Source organism: Quercus robur, chromosome 1 (genome assembly GCF_932294415.1).
Source record: "Quercus robur chromosome 1, dhQueRobu3.1, whole genome shotgun sequence".
In the NCBI taxonomy this organism is placed as follows: Eukaryota; Viridiplantae; Streptophyta; class Magnoliopsida; order Fagales; family Fagaceae; genus Quercus; species Quercus robur.
Genome location: NC_065534.1, coordinates 26,540,061 through 26,556,463, shown reverse-complemented (window position 1 = coordinate 26,556,463; position 16,403 = coordinate 26,540,061). Strand labels below are relative to the sequence as shown.

The following is a 16,403-nucleotide window of genomic DNA, read 5'->3' as shown; positions in this document are numbered from 1 at the left end:
TTTTTTGAGTGGTTTACATTATACCCTATAAAGTAGCTTTAGTATATATAAAAGTGGAACATTTAATTTATGGCCATTTTCAAGTTGCGAAAACATTCAGATGTCAAATCTTGTTAATAAGAAAATTAATCTCCCCATGAGGTGCATAATCTTGATAGATATCAAGTTATTTAATCTTGTTGATTTAATGAAATTAATCTCTAATCGAGGTGTATAATGTAGTTAATAACTTGACAAATTATTGTTAGCCAAAAATTGTCAAATTACGAAACATTGCTGGAGAATAAATGTATAAACAATGAAAGAAATAAGAAAATTTAATGACGAATATGAAAATTGAATAATGTTAAAGATACAAATTATTTTACAAATTTTTTTACAAACTGCTAATATGGTGAGTGATTATTAGTAAATGAAAATGTGTTATTAATGATGGGCTTAAATGAAAGCCAATAAGAGATTGACTACATCAACATTTTGTAAAAATGTTGTAAAATAGTTTGTGGCTGTAGCATTACTCACGAAAATTTTAATGAATTGGAAACACAATTGAATTTCTTTCATTAGACAATATTTGTCTCCATATAAGTATTGTTAGGAGTGCTGAATTGAATTACTAATTTGTCGGATTATTGTAAACCAAAGTTGTCAAATTACGTAAAATTGCTGGAGAATAAAGGGTAACAAATGAAAGAAAGAAGGAAATTTAATGAACAATATGGAGATTTTAATGGCTTGGAGGCACAATAGAATTTCTTTCCTTACACAATATTTGTATCCATATAAGTGTTGTTAGAGGTGCGAAACTGAGCTACACTTTGTTTGTTTTAGCATTAACATTTTCTGGAAAATAGATAATTTTCTGGAAAACTATCTTATTTTCTGGAAAACTGTCTCATTTTCCTATATTTGATAATGACATTAAAAATGAGCTTGATAACATTTTCTAGTGTTTGACATGCACAATTATTTTTTATAAAATTTCTTGTACAATTTAAAACATGTTTAACATGTGTATTTTGTAAATCAACTAATGTAGTCAATATAAATAGAAAAACCAAGTATGAATTTGGTTTTTAAACTACAAATTTGACAATGGATACAATCAAAATTAGTTGTCCAATTTTCATGATCTCTACCACTCATTTTGTTTGTTCGTTTAGACCCTTAAAACCAAATTGTTTAACCTATTATATTAACCAAGTGATTACTTAGATTAATTATTTAGATCTAGGTTAAACACAAATAAATCATATCATGCAAAACAGCGAAAAAGTTAATAACACCATGATATGATGATCTAGGAAAACCGATTAAATGAACCGTTTTAAGGGAAAAACTTGGAGATGATTTGACCTAACTATCCTCAAGGTAAACAAATTCACTATAAGAGAATTGAAGTTTTTACAATCAGATTTAACTCTAAATCTATTGCTACCTCATGTAGTAACTTATTGACACGACCACGTGCAAGCTCTGAATTCACAGACCCCTTCTCTTCTGGGATTTGCACCAACACAAGTTGCCTTGCTTGTGATTTTGAGATTCCATTCAAAGGTTTAAGATCACCATCAGTAATGGTCTTGATGCATCAACTATGTTCTACCAACACTTGATTGTATTTCTGGCTTTGGTAGATTCTTGTGTAGTTAGAAGGTATAAAACCTCTTAGATCTCACAAAGAGTAACACACAAATCTTCTCAAAAGTCTGAAAAACGTAGTTAGGGTTTCCCTTTTATATGTGGAGAGGTTTAAATGAAACCCTAAACATTTTTGCGGGCTTGGACCTGTTCAAAAATTCTGCAAAAAAACTATGCTTGCAATTTTTGATTGGTCGAGTCTAATTCTAGATCGGTCGAGCTTGACAAAAATTTTCTTCCTTTTTCTACAGTCAGCTGAACTTGAAATTTGAAACCAACACTTTTAAGCATTGCCTAATACATGAACTAGATATGTTTTGTTCTTGGTTTGCCAACACAATAAAAACATGATTCTAAACATTTAAACCTAAATCTTTAGAACTTAACACATTTTGTTCATATATATGAATACAACGCTCAATGGTAACGAATACAACAACGGTAGCGGATACAATGCTCAAAATTATTTGTTTAATTTTGATGATCTCTATCTTTAACATTCTTATAGTTTTCATCAATCTCAATACTGATGAGTAATGCTAAAGAATAAGGAATAATTTGGTACAATTTTGTGCCACAACTTGCAACGTGGCGAGTTATGATTGGTTAAGGTGTGATGGTGGACTATGTGGAGATACACTTTTACCAATTACAACTTGTCACGTGACAAGTTGTAGAATAAAATTGTGTCAAATTACGTGTACCTTACATTACTCCAATACCAATACAAACTATTGATAGCATATTGTAATCGGGGTGAAATATTAGGAGTCAATTGTACATTTCAAAAGTTTTGCAGGTACATTATAATTGAATATATTTATAAAATTGCTATATTTTTAATAAAATATGAAACTTTTTTCGGAAACTTTTTTCAATCGCATATTAAAGTTTATATACAACAGAAAGTGGTCATTTATGCATGACATTCCACAAAAGATTAGAGCTTAGAAAAATAAAAATTGGGACACTTAAAAAAAAAAAAAAAAAAACTACTTGTTTTCTAACAAATAACACTGCACCCCTTCCTGTCATATGCACAGAATAATTTCTTTTGTTATTTCAAGCTTCTTAACTATAGGAATTTCTACACACACAAACCCTACGCAACAATAACACGCAACCCTTCCTGCCAGTATATATGTTGGAACTTAATTAAAGGATCTACAGAAAAAGGGACAACGCAATTGAACTTGCGAAGATAATTGCAGAATTGCTGTATATTTTATATGAAATCTTCCGAGAAAAAAATCCATAGTAGGTGAGATATACCGTCTCATTTTTATTATTTATATGCATGCCTCTGCATGTTGGTACAAAAAGTTAAGCTTTAACTCATGCACATCATTTGTAACCACCGGTTTAAAACTATAGGTTATGTGTTTGCTTCATGTTTCCAGGTATCAGATAAGATCTTGTTAGGACATATGTGAATTATGTTAGGAACATGTCATTATAGAATTGGCTAATCTTTTGACAAAACGCGCTCTACTTGTAATTGGGTATATCTAGGATATTTAGTATTTCAAGGAACAAGGTTTCAAGTTCAAGTGTTAAAACCATGCAAACTTGTCCAAGATTCAAGTGAAGAACTGCTGGTTTTTAAAACTCGACAGGTAGCTCGACAACTAGTATCTATTGATGTTTAAAAAACTATTTCGGCCCGATGCTCTACAACTCTCGACAGATAACTTATCTATCGAGATTTAAGAAAATTAGTTTTCCAGATCTGATTTCACTCCAATTCGTGTATACATGTTTGAACTTTCTTTTCTCACAACTCTAAATATATAGAAAGATTGTTTTAAGGGCCGTCATAGCTGATACAACTTATTGCAAAGGTTTTTTATAAGCATATTGTGAATCGAAGACATATGCCCTAATTCATCTTTCTCTTCAAGAAGCTGTTGCATTTGTACGTCGTAGGGTTTTGTAACCAAGAAGTTTCTTGATTTTCAACGTGTGATGAACTGAAGAACTTTGTAGCTAATATCTCTTTAAGAAGCTGTTGCGTTTGTACGTCGTAGGGTTTTGTAACCAAGAAGTTTCTTGATTTTCAACGTGTGATGAACTGAAGAACTTTGTAGCTAATATCCTTCTCAAGTTGGTGGTTACTCACATATTTGGATCCGTGCATCGATTGGTTAGTCATGTATTGGAAGTCGTGCATTGAAAAGAGAGATTGTCACTACAGAACAAGTCTAATTGGGTATTGGGGTAAGGGTTCAACTGTAGGTTGGTATAAGGTATTGAAATTCCTTTAATTGTAACCGTTTGTTGTGATAATAGTGGATTCTCGGGAGTAGTGACTTTAAAATTACCCGGTGAAGTTTTTATTGTATAAGTTTTCCCCATTCGTAAACAAATTACCGTGTTAACTTTATTTTCCTCTGCATATTAACTTAGTTGGTGATTTACTTGTGCTACCACACTATTGCATATTAATTGGATTAATTAATTAACTTGACTAAATTAATTGATTAATTCATTACAAGGGGTTAATACATACTTGACTTATCAGATATTTCGATACTATTTTCGACTATAAAATTTATTAGTTTTATACTTGTATAAAATTAATGTATATCTATGAATTTATCAGTGTTAGAATAGATTCAAGATTGCAATACTCCTGCACCTAAATTAATTTGGAATTGGCATCAAGTACGATCAGAAATATTGAGCACAACCTCCTCCAAATGGGGCTAAGCATGAGTAACGATTGTAAACAATTTTACAATCATCATCGTCTTCCTTCTTTAAATCAACTTTGACTTACACAACTCAAATGTATATTTGATAAAGCATACGCTATTTATAAGAAACTATAATAAGATCTCAAGTTATGCATTGCAAGATCAAATGTGAATCTGAGAAATATAGCTGGTTTTGTCCTTCATATATGGGTTTAATGATGGTGTTAAGAAGGGATATATGGGGAAGTCTTGAGGAATTTAACAAGGTAGTGAAAGATTCCCCCTAAAGAGAAAATGAGTAATGGGACTCTAAGCTCCAATGAGCTGGACTTCAATCAATGCATTGAGAATATTGAGTTAAGAGGACCATGCTGCTGTGGGCTGTTTCAACATTTGATCGACCGAGCGTAGTTTGGAAAGCCATCGACCTGGGCTTTTACAGCTTTTTTGTAGCCAATTGTACCTACAAACCTACACATATTTAAACTACAATTCAACCCTGATTGAAAAAAAAGGAGGAAGACACACACTAAGCCCATAAAACCCTAAGAAATCCTTCTAGTTCTTCTAACCTCTCCCATTGATTCACCTTTGAGAGTTTTATACTTTCAAACACATAGATCACGATAGTAGTATTAGGGTTGTTTTTTGAGACTCCAGAGATGACATCAAATCTTCAAGAAGCCTTAAAGTGGCCGAGAAATTAACCTATGGAAATAAGTAAACATGAAATGCACAAGACAAGGCTTATAGTTGCTAACATGAGTGGAAAACTTGGGTACTTAATATTACCATGTGACAGAAGTCGTATGAGTATCATATGTACTACAACAACCTTCATTAGTGGACTTGTTGAGTTGGGCTTTGCCCAAAAGTATTTTTACTATTTTAGGTTTTTATTTCGTGAACCAATCATTGTCTGTGTGTGGATATTTATCAATCTCTATTAAGTGAGTAATGATAATTTACTGTTTAATCAATTATTTAAAATTATTATTCAAATTTATTGTAACAACTCAAGCCAGTAATGAATTTTCTTATTTTCATGATACAATGGACTAAAACTAAATTTTATGACAAAATGAGTGTAGTAAAAATGAAAATGATAAAATGAACAAGTGTGAGAAATAATTTTATTTTGTAAAACATATCGAAAAGTTAACCTGTCAAAATTAATACTTGGAAAATAAAATTTAAATTTATTTTAGTTTGAATTGATGCTAAAATATTAAACTATTTTATAAAAGAAGTCAGACCACTCCAAGAAAAGTTATTGGGTTGGGTTTAATAAAACTTAAGTCATCTTGCAATTGGTAAAATATAGTTGAATAAGAGATTTGAAGTTCAATTCCCGTCTATTTCAAAAATCAATTGATGTCTTTGTTTGATGATAAATCATTATGAGCGTACGCCATAGATTGAAACCCACTTAAAAGAAAAAACTTAATTCAACCCGCAACTTCGGTTTATCCAAGTGACAAAAGGAGGGAATTATGAAAGGTTGTCATTTTTCTTTTAACGATTGCAGGCCTACTCACTGTGAAGTCTAGTTGGCCCAAATGTTTGCCTGAATTGAAATTCTTTCTAAAGCCCAAACTAATTGAAACTAAAATTTCTTTGTGTGGGCAAATATTCTCTAAGGAAAGCAATTCAATTGTGCCTCCAAGCCATTTAAATTTCCTTATTTATTTCATTGTTTACCCCTTTATTCTCCAACAATGTTTTCATAATTTGGCAAATCTTTTAGCTTACAATAATTTGGCAAGTTAGTAATGCTATGTTTGTTTCAATGAAAAATCTTTTATAAAGATAGTTTTATACATTTTTCAGTGTTTGGTAGTATAAAAAAAAATTGGTCAACGAAAAAATATCTTTAGTCAACAGAAAACTCTAACATAAATAATGCTTATTTTCTATTGGTTGTTTTCAAAAAAAAAAAAAAAAAAAAAGTCAAGAAACAAACTCTCTCTCATGCAGTGCATAACTACTCTTATAAATATTATCTTCTTTTGGCCACGGGAAACAATATTTTCTTTTGTGCCGTCAAAGTCTTTTTCATGGTAATCTCTTTCACTTCTTTACTTTCTTTTACTTTTTATCTCTTCTTAGGCCCTTACTGTCACTCTCTTTGGTCATCGATTACGCTCTCAGTTTGTCTCTCTTCTCTCCTTTTTTTTCCTTGTTTCTCTTCCCCTCTGTAACATTGTCATTTGAGAAAGTTTTTTGTTTTCTTCCTCAATTGGGTTCGTAAAGCCAATTCCCTTAGTGCAACAAAGGCGAAAGATTGCATTAATATAATTGTGTTAGTCTTGTCCATGCATTTGTGTGTCTGTTTGTATTCAGCATATTAGTTTATATTTTGTCTTCATACTTTTAAGTTGTGCTTTCAATCATAGTAGCAAGCTCCATCGATTTGAAGCTTGGGTTTTAGACATCGTTAGGAGGAATTGTGGGAAAGGTTTGTGGATATGATTTTACCAAGGCGCAAAATTCTTAGCTATAAAAAAAAAACGAAAAAACAAAAAACAAAACTTAACATTCCTCAACCTGATTCTTGGAACAATATTTATTTACATATGAAAATTATTAAAACTCATAGAGAGAGCTTTTAAATTATTAAAACTTTCAGGTGATGATGTTTTATACTACCAATAATAGGGGCTTTCTTCTAGCTTTATCTATGAATGCCGCTCCAATACCAGTAATCATAACTTGCAAAAGCGAATCATATGAATATGTTTATATAAGAAAAGAGCTATTATAGATTGTAGGGAGTTGGCAAACTATATGAGAATTAATTACTTTTATAATTGCATAGGTTATAATTCCAATACTAGAAGAAAATCTGCTTGAACAACATTATGAAGTGTGATTGACAATGTATCATCATATTTTGCACATTATCTTTTTAGATTTATTTGCGACTTCATTTTGAATTGAATTAATACTTCATCTATTACTTTCGTATTAGTCTGCCCAAATATTTGGAATTTAATAGCATGTACTAGCTAGTGTCGGTGCAGGACATATGACTTTTGGAGCCACTGAACTAGCTAGCTAGACTCTGCTATTTAAAATTTAAAGACAAAATTAATCCTCCACCAATATGTCCTAACCAACCAAACAGACTCCACTAGATTTTTTTTGGTTTTCAAACAAAATTCAATACTCAAAATCGAAATAAAAAAGAAATAAAGCCTGTTATTGAGAGAAAACAAGAATATTTTTTCGAAGACAGTGAGTTCTCAAATAACTGATGGAACATGAAGGCCACAAGTCTGCTGAGAAATATATCAATTTTGTCATATCAAAATTAATTTGGGATGACAATTAGTTGTGCGTTGGACCACAATACATTGTGGATATCACATGCATCTCACATAAAAATTAATCCTCCACCAATATGTCCTAACCAACCAAACAGACTCCACTAGATTTTTTTTGGTTTTCAAACAAAATTCAATACTCAAAATCGAAATAAAAAAGAAATAAAGCCTATTATTGAGAGAAAACAAGAATATTTTCTCGAAGACAGTGAAGCCATCTAAGGTCCGTTAGGTAATATTGTTCTAGTAATGTTGTTTGTATTTTTTAGAAATACGTATAGGTAAAAAAGTGTGTGAAAATACGTATAATGTTGTTTAAATACTAAAAACTAACTGTTATTTGAAATACCATATCAAACAGCCCCTAAGTTCTTAACTAACTTATGGAACATGAAGGCCACAAGTCTGCTGAGAAATATGTCAATTTTGTCATATCAAAATTAATTTGGAATGTCAATTAGTTGTCCGTTGGACCACAATACATTGTGGGTATCGCATGCATCTCACATAAAAATGACATTATTACTTGCGTGCATTGCTAGTGAATAGCAATAAGGTTCATTTGCTTTTCTTGTTGAGCATTAAAGGTAGGTCGTTGGGCTTGCATTATGATGTGGTACGATTCTTCACCGGCTTCGTCCTAAGGAAAGTAACTGCAACATAAAGCGCCTTACCTTCAAAGAAGAAACTTAAAAAAATTAACATCGTGATACCAAGGAGACAACGCTATTTATTTGCACATAATTGACTTTATTCATTACATTATGGACCTGTTTCCACAAACCCAGTTCCGCAACAGCCTCTGTTAGTTTGCACAAAGCCTATTGCACCACAAAAAAACTTAGTCCTAAATTACACATGCGCGCGCGCGCGCACATATATATATATATATATATATATATATATATATTGAGGAACGAAGAAAAGGGTGCCTTTGTGGATTGTTGATCGTGTCATTTACGGGTTCATACACATCTGCATATGCAAATAATGTCCCCGGAAGGGATTCTTGCAATTTGGGCAACAGTTTCACTGACTTTGGATTATTAGTTTGAGAATGTTAGAGCTATTTGGTATAAGGATTTATATACAGTTTTTTATTTTTTTTTGGCAAAAATCACATTTTCGTCCCTATATTTACAGGCGATTCCTACTTTGGCCCTTATCTTTTATTTTCACTGCTTTTAGTCCCTATTTAGAAAAACGCCATCCATTTTAATCCTTTCCGTCAGTGCCCTAACGGTAAAATCCTAGGTGGCAGACAAAATTATTAAAATAATAATAAAAATTTTTATTTTGGCATTAAAAAATGCCACGTCAGCACTAAATTAAAAAAAAAAAATTAATTTATTAATTTTAACTAAAAAAAAAATTAAAAACAGAATTAAAAACCAAAAATCACATGAATTGAGGTTTAAGTGTATCTTGAACAAGAACACAAACCCAGATCTAACACACACACTCTCTTTCTCTTTCGTTTATACTCCACACCACCATCCTATCATAACTTTTACTTAACCTCAAAATCAAAACCCTCCATTTTCTTTTTTTTTTTAAAAAAAAAACCAGAAAAGCCCCAAACTTAAAAAAGCTCTCTCTTTTTCTCTCAATTTGGACTCACAAGTTTTCAATTTCTTTCACTCTTTTTCTCTCTCTGTGTAAATTGGACACATCTAAGCAAAAAAGTGTCCTTCTTAGCAAAATTTTCCAAACCTCAGGGGGGTTTTGAAGAAACTTGAAATTGCCACTCTGATCTCTCTCTTGGTGTGAGAGATCACCACTGTGTACTTTCTCGGTGAGACAACCCTAGTCGATCAAGTCTTCTCCATCGAGTTTCCTTCCCTCTTCGCCAGCCTCTTCAGCAACCTCACCTGTGGGATTCTCATCTAGCTTCTCAAATCATCAAGGGCATCGCCATGACCAAACACTCTGCTGAGAAACTGTTAAAGTTCCTCGACTCTAGTATTGTACTCATGAGAGAGAGAGAGAGAGAGAGAGAGAGAGAGAGAGAGAGAGAGAGAGAGAGAGAGAGAGAGAGAGAGAGAGCTTTTTTAAGTTTGGGGCTTTTCTGGTTGATTTTTTATTTTTATTTATTTATTTATTTTTAGAAAGTGGAGGGTTTTGATTTTGAGGTTAATTTAAGTAAAAGTTATGATAGGGTGGTGGTGTGGAGTATAAATGAAAGAGAAAGACCTAGAAGCAAAAGAGAGTGTGTTTGTGTGTTAGATCTGGGTTTGTGTTCTTGTTGTTCTTGTTCAAAACACATTTAGATCTTAATTCATGTAATTTTTGGTTTTTAATTTTTTTATTTAGTTAAAATTAATAAATTATTATTTTTTAATTTAGATACTGAAGTGGTATATTTTAATGCCAAAATAAAATTTATTATTATTATTTTATAGTTCTGTCTGCCACCTAGGACTTTGCCATTAGGGCACTGATGGAAATTACTAAAATGGATGGCGTTTTTCTAAATAGGGACTAAAAGTGGTGAAAATAAAAGATAGGGACCAAAGTGGGAATCGCCTGAAAATATAGGGACGAAAATGTGGTTTTCGCATTTTTTTTTTTTTTGGGAAACTCATATATGGTGGATCTTACTTTTAAATATATTGTTTGACTGATGTTTTTTAAATACAGTTTTCAGAAAATTATTTCCTATTTTCCCTATTCAGAACAGGATTTTAAAAATAGCTAAGAGGATATTTTTAAGATACAAAAAATGTTTTTAATGGCATAGTTGTAAATATATTGAAAATAGTAGAGCCCAAAAATTTGCCCAAACTCTTCTATCTCTTAAATTAAGGAGTTTATCTTTATCACAAAAAATTCTTACATTTCAAATTTGAAACTTATCATTATATAAAAAAAGGTACATTAATTCTATTCCTATTCTTCAAATTTGAAACTTATCATTATAAAAAAAGTAATAATAATTAAAAAAAAAAATCTCAAAGTAGAAATTATCTTTAAATATTATTTTTTTGTTTTCAGTATTTTGAAATTAAATTGTTCTTAAAAGTGGGAGCCAAACACATATAATGTAAAATTTATTATTTGAAAACTAGTTTCACATTCAATTTTTTAACTTTAAAAAAATATTTTTATAATTGATTCCACAAAAAGTTAGGTTTGAGGAAAAGTAACAGTAAGGTAAAATCATGTAAAAGAAGAGTAAAAACAAGAGAGGAGAAATATTGTACAAATTGCAACAATAAACTGGGAAATTAAATAGCTAAAAAGTTAAGAAGAAAAATTAATTTGCATGTGACATGGCACAACAAATTGTTAGTGACACGATAGCAAAATTAAATACAAAGACTCCATTGCTTATTCTTAATAATTCAATAATTACAACAATATAAAAAAGGAAAAATTCAAACTTGGATTAAAACAAATTATATCACTAAATTATAAAACTCTTATTTTGACAGTCTGCTGTATTCCTATAACAACTTAGGAATGTCTTGTTTTACAATGTTTTTAGAAATGTAGTGATGGGTCGCTTCACTAGGATGGATGCAATCAAAAAATAAGTATTGTGAATCCCTCTCACATGTTGAAGTCATTGAATTACAGGAGGTCCCGGCCTCCACGTACCCGGTACCACAGCACCCTTTCGAAGTTTCAACAAAGCCTGGTGGGCAACACACTCTATATTATAAGTTGTCCACATGAAATACTCAAACAAAATAGCTATATATATATATATAAGTTTGCTCTCATGAGAAAAAGGCCAAGCACTATAGCAACTCTAACCGTAAAATTTAGAATTACCAGTTCTGGGTTGGATCAACTTACCATACTTTTGTGGATTATTGATCATGTTTATCACCCGCTGATTGATATCTGCATAGGCAAATTTACTCCCTGGAAGAACTGCCTGTAATTTGGATAATAGATTCACCAGCTTCTGATTATAACTTTGAGAATCTGCATTTAGATGCTCTATGCATTTTCTATTTATTGGTATCGGGTACTTCATGGTTATCTGGATGGGCAAGCAACCAATTGGAGGAAGACCAACTACCATCATTTTACGGCATCCAAGGTCATATAGTTGCTGCAAGTTTACATGTCCAAGAAAGACAATATAATCAATATTTTTATATTGGTAGATAATCAACATTCAACCAAAAGTTAAGCTAGTGCATGTAAAATAAAATAGCTATTTGCTATGTAAACATCATTGGAACATACTATTTAAAGTATTAATCTATGAAAATGAATCTATATAAACCTTACAGGAAATAAAATCTCCATATTTCACAAAGTTGAAGCGCATGCCTTGCAGTCATACCATTTTTTTGGATCAAAACATTCCAAATAAGGAAATTTTGAGCTGTCCTTGAAACGCAAAACTCAGAGAGAGAGATGCATGCTTACCTTATAAAAGATTTGCGTCCTGTTTAGAATAAAATCTTGGTACCCGCTAACGTTGAATTGGGACCTCCTTGTCGGTGTATCATAAAAAATAAGAAAGTCATTTGTACCTGCACTAGTAAAATACAAAGAGCCACTGATTATCTTCTTTGCCTCCTTTTCTCCTACAATTCCTTTGAGCCTCACAATATACTTCTTCAAAAGATCAACTTGCTTGAACATCGAAATTGCTCCGCTTGCAATAGTCGTTAGATCATCAAAACCTGAACCAGCTGATGCAAAGTTAACGCCCGTTTGTAGGTCATATTTTGACAGATTTGGATCCAAGAAAGGAGGAACAGTTTCTTTTATCCCCAACATAGAGGCCAGGAAGTCTGGAGTCAGTTTTCCATTAGAATACCTCCCTGTTGGAATATGACCTGGAAAGTCTTTGCCATATGGGAGATGGTTGCCCCTAGGACCCGTTCTAAAATAGTTGTTGTTACCAGTATCTACCGATGAATCACCAAAGACGAAAATGGCAGGAAACTTTGGTGAAATTTTGGACTCTGTGGCATTGCATGCGATGAAGAAGATAATAGAAATGTGTACACATATAACAAAGAAGCTAAGGGAAGGCATTGTGAATTAATTTCTTAGAGGATGGTGGAGTGGTATTAATTCTGTGTCGTGAGCTCGGTGATGCTAGTAAGTGTCTAAATACTTCAAAAGAAAAATGACAGTCTTTTATAATTCCCTCCTATCACTTGGATAAACCGAAGTTGCGGGTTGACTTAAGTTTAATTAGACCCGACCCAATAATTTTTCTAGGAGTGGTCTGATTTCTTTTATAATATAGTTTAATATTTTAGCATCAATTCAAACTAAAATAAATTTAAATTTTATTTTTCGAGTAATAATTTTGACAAGTTAACTTTTTGACTTTTTGATATGTTTTACAAAATAAAGTTGTTACTCGCACTCGTTAATTTTATCATTTTCATTTTTACTATGCTCATTTTGTCATTTAATTTAGTTTTAGTCCATCATATCATGAAACTAAGAAAATTCATTACTGGCTTGAGTTGTTGCAATAAATTTGAATAACAATTTCAAATAATTGATTGAACATTAAATTATCTTTACTCACTAATAGAAATCGGTAAATATTCACACAAAGACCGTGATTGGTTCATGAAATGAAAACCTAAAATGGTAAAAATACTATGGAGTAAAGCCCAACTCAACAAGTCCACTAATGAAGGCGGTTGAAATACATATAATACTCACATAACTTTCTGTCACATAGTAAGATTAAGTGCCCAAGTTCTCCACTCTTGCTAGCAACTATAGGTCCTGTCTTGTGCATTCAATATTACTTATTGCCATAGATTAATCCCTTGGCCGTTCTAAAGCTTCTTGAAGATTTGATGTCATCTTTTCAAAAAACAACCCTAATACTAATATTGTGATCTATGTGTTTGAAAGTATAAAACTCTCAAAGGTGAAATAATGGGAGAGGTTAGAAGAACTAGAAGGATTTCTTAGGTTTTTATCGGCTTAATTAGTGCGGTTGTCTTCTTCCTTTTTCTCAATCAGGGTTGAATTGTAGTTTAAAATTTAAATAGGTGTTGGTTTATAGGTATGGTTGGCTACGAAAAAGCCGTAATAGCCCAGGTCGATGGCTTTCCAAACTAAGCTCGGTTGATCAAATGTTGAAACAGCCCATAGCAGCACGGTCCTCTTAACTCAATATTCTCGGTGCATTGATTGAAGTCCAGCTCATTGGAGCTTAGGGTCCCATTACTCATTTTCTCTTTAACTTTTTACCTCATTTATAAAATCACACACAAGAATCTAAGGGGAAACTTTCACTACCTTGTTAAATTCCTCAAGACTTCCCCATAAATCCCTTTTTAACCTATGATGCACAGACGTGAAAAAATGGGCGCTGCACCCGCGACCGATGCAGCGACATCGTTGCCTACATGTCGGTGCCGCATCTGAGTGTTTTTATTTTTTACAGATTCGCACTGACTTGGCTTTGATTTAGGCCGATTTGGCCGAATTGGATCGTATCGGCTGGCGGCCGAAACTGATCGAAACAGCTGAAACAGGCTGAAATCGGCCTTGAATCATGCTGGAACAGCTGAAATCGGCTTTGAATGAGGCCCAAACATCCTAAATCTTCATTCCTCAATTTTATTTTGAATATTTGTTGCTTTTTTGTGTTTTCTTTTTTGTTTTGTGTTTTGTTTTGTGTTTCTTGCCTTCTTCTTTCTTTGTTTTGTGAACCAAGGATATATAATGTGTTTTTTAAGAATATTTTAATAGTAAAAATATATAGAAAATATAAATAAAAATATTTTTAATAATTTTTTAATCGCCACACCTCGCCGCACTTGCACCCTACTTTTTCAAAAATTGTTGAGTTCTGCACCCGCATCTGAATCTGAAAATGCAACCATGCTTCATAGTTCTTAACACCATCATTAGACCCATATATGAAGGTCCAAACCAGCTACATTTCTCAGATTCACATTTGATCTTGCAATGCATATATTGAGATCTTATTATAGTTTCTTCCAAATATAAATTAATAGTGTATGCTTTATAAAATATACATCTGAGTTGTGTAAGTCAAAGTTGATGTAAAGACTAGCGAAAAATTTTATTTTTTAAAGAAAAAAAAAAAAATAAAGAAAGGCGATGACGATTGTAAAATTGTTTACTAGTACTTAGCCCGATTTGGAGGTGGTTGTGCTCAATATTTCTGATCGTACTTGATGCAAATTCCAAATTAATTTAGGTGCAAGAGCATTGCAATCTTGAATCTATTCTGACACCGATAAACTCACGGATATACATTAATTTTATATGAGTATAAAACTAATAAATTTTATAGTCGAAAATAGTATTGGTAGATCTTATCTGATGCCTGGAAACATGAAGCAAACATATAATCTATGGTTTTAAACCAGTGGTTACAACGACGTGCTTGAGTTATGTTAGGACATATGTGATTCACTTATTAGGAACATATGTCATTATTTTATGTAATTGGCTTATCCTTTGACAAAACTCACTTTACTTGTATTTGGGTAGATTTAGGATGCGTTTAATACTTCAAGAAACTGTGTTTCAAGATCAAGTGTTGAAGACATGCAAGTCTGTCCAAGATTCAAGCTGAAGAAGTGCTGTTCATTAAAACTCGACAGCTAACTCGATAGCTAGCTATTCATCGAGGTTAAAAAGCTGTTCCAACCTCGTGGCTCGACAACTGCTTGACAGCATCTCAATAGACAGGTATCTGTTGAGTTTTTATGAAAATAGAATTCCAGTTTTGTTTTGACTCTAATATGTGATTATGTGTTTGAGCTTTCTTTTCTTCTAACCCTAGACATATAAAAGGATTATTTTAAGGGCTGTCAAAGAGTACACAAGTTGAACAAGTGTTGAGCAAAGTTTGTTCAAGCAATTTGTAACTGGAGACAAAGTTTTGTCCTAATTCATCATTCTTGTGAAGAAGTTGTTGTGTATGTGTACCGTAGGGTTTTGTGATCAAGCATCTTCTTGATCTTCATCGTTGGGATGAACTGAAGAATTTTGCAGCTAACAACCTTCTTTAGTTGGTGATTAAAGTTGCGTACTAGGTTCCGCGCATTGGTTAGTCACGTACTTAGGAGCCGTGCATTAAAAGGGGAAATTGTCATTACAGAACAAGTCCAATTGGGTATTGGGATAAGGGTTCAACTGTAAATTATTATAAGGTATTGAGATTCCTTTACTTGTAACAACTTGTTTTGATAATAGTGGAATTTCGGGAGTGATGACCTGAAAATCACCCGATGGGGTTTTTACCGTTAGGTTTTCCCTATTTGTAAATAAATTACCGTGTCAAATTTATTTTCTGTTGCATAATTAGTTTATTGGTGATTTGTTTGTGCTATCAAGTATTTGCAAGTTAATTTAATTAATTAATAAACTTAACTAATTAATCAATTAATTAATCGCAAGGGTTATTTCATTTTTGACTATTCAAGTTAAAGCTTAACTTTTTGTACCAACATGTAGAGCCATGCATATAAATAATAAAAATGAGACAGTATATCTCACCTACTATGGATTTTTTCTCGGAAGATTTCATATAAAATATACAGCAAATCTGCAAATATCTTCACAAGTTCAATTGCGTTGTCCTTTTTTCTGTAGATCCTTTAATTAAGTTCCAACATATATACTGGCAGGAAGGGTTGGGTGTTATTGTTGCTTAGGGTTTGTCTGTGTGTAGAAATTCCTATAGTTAATAAGAAGCTTGAAATAACGAAAGAAATTATTCTGTGCAGATGGCAGGAAGGGGTGCAGTGTTATTTGTTAC

At 32.3% G+C, this 16,403-nt stretch overlaps 1 protein-coding gene across 1 annotated transcript; it reads right to left on the bottom strand.

Moving 5' to 3' along the window:
• Window positions 1–10,967: 10,967 nt before the first annotated feature.
• On the bottom strand, window positions 10,968–12,754 carry LOC126727516 (GDSL esterase/lipase At1g06990-like). Its single transcript, XM_050433197.1, has 3 exons — window positions 12,050–12,754; window positions 11,465–11,726; window positions 10,968–11,300 (listed from the first exon to the last, which is right to left on the bottom strand). Exons 1-3 carry the CDS (start codon window positions 12,665–12,667, stop codon window positions 11,110–11,112), a joined length of 1,071 nt encoding a protein of 356 aa, XP_050289154.1. The 5' UTR covers window positions 12,668–12,754; the 3' UTR covers window positions 10,968–11,109.
• Window positions 12,755–16,403: the final 3,649 nt, after the last annotated feature.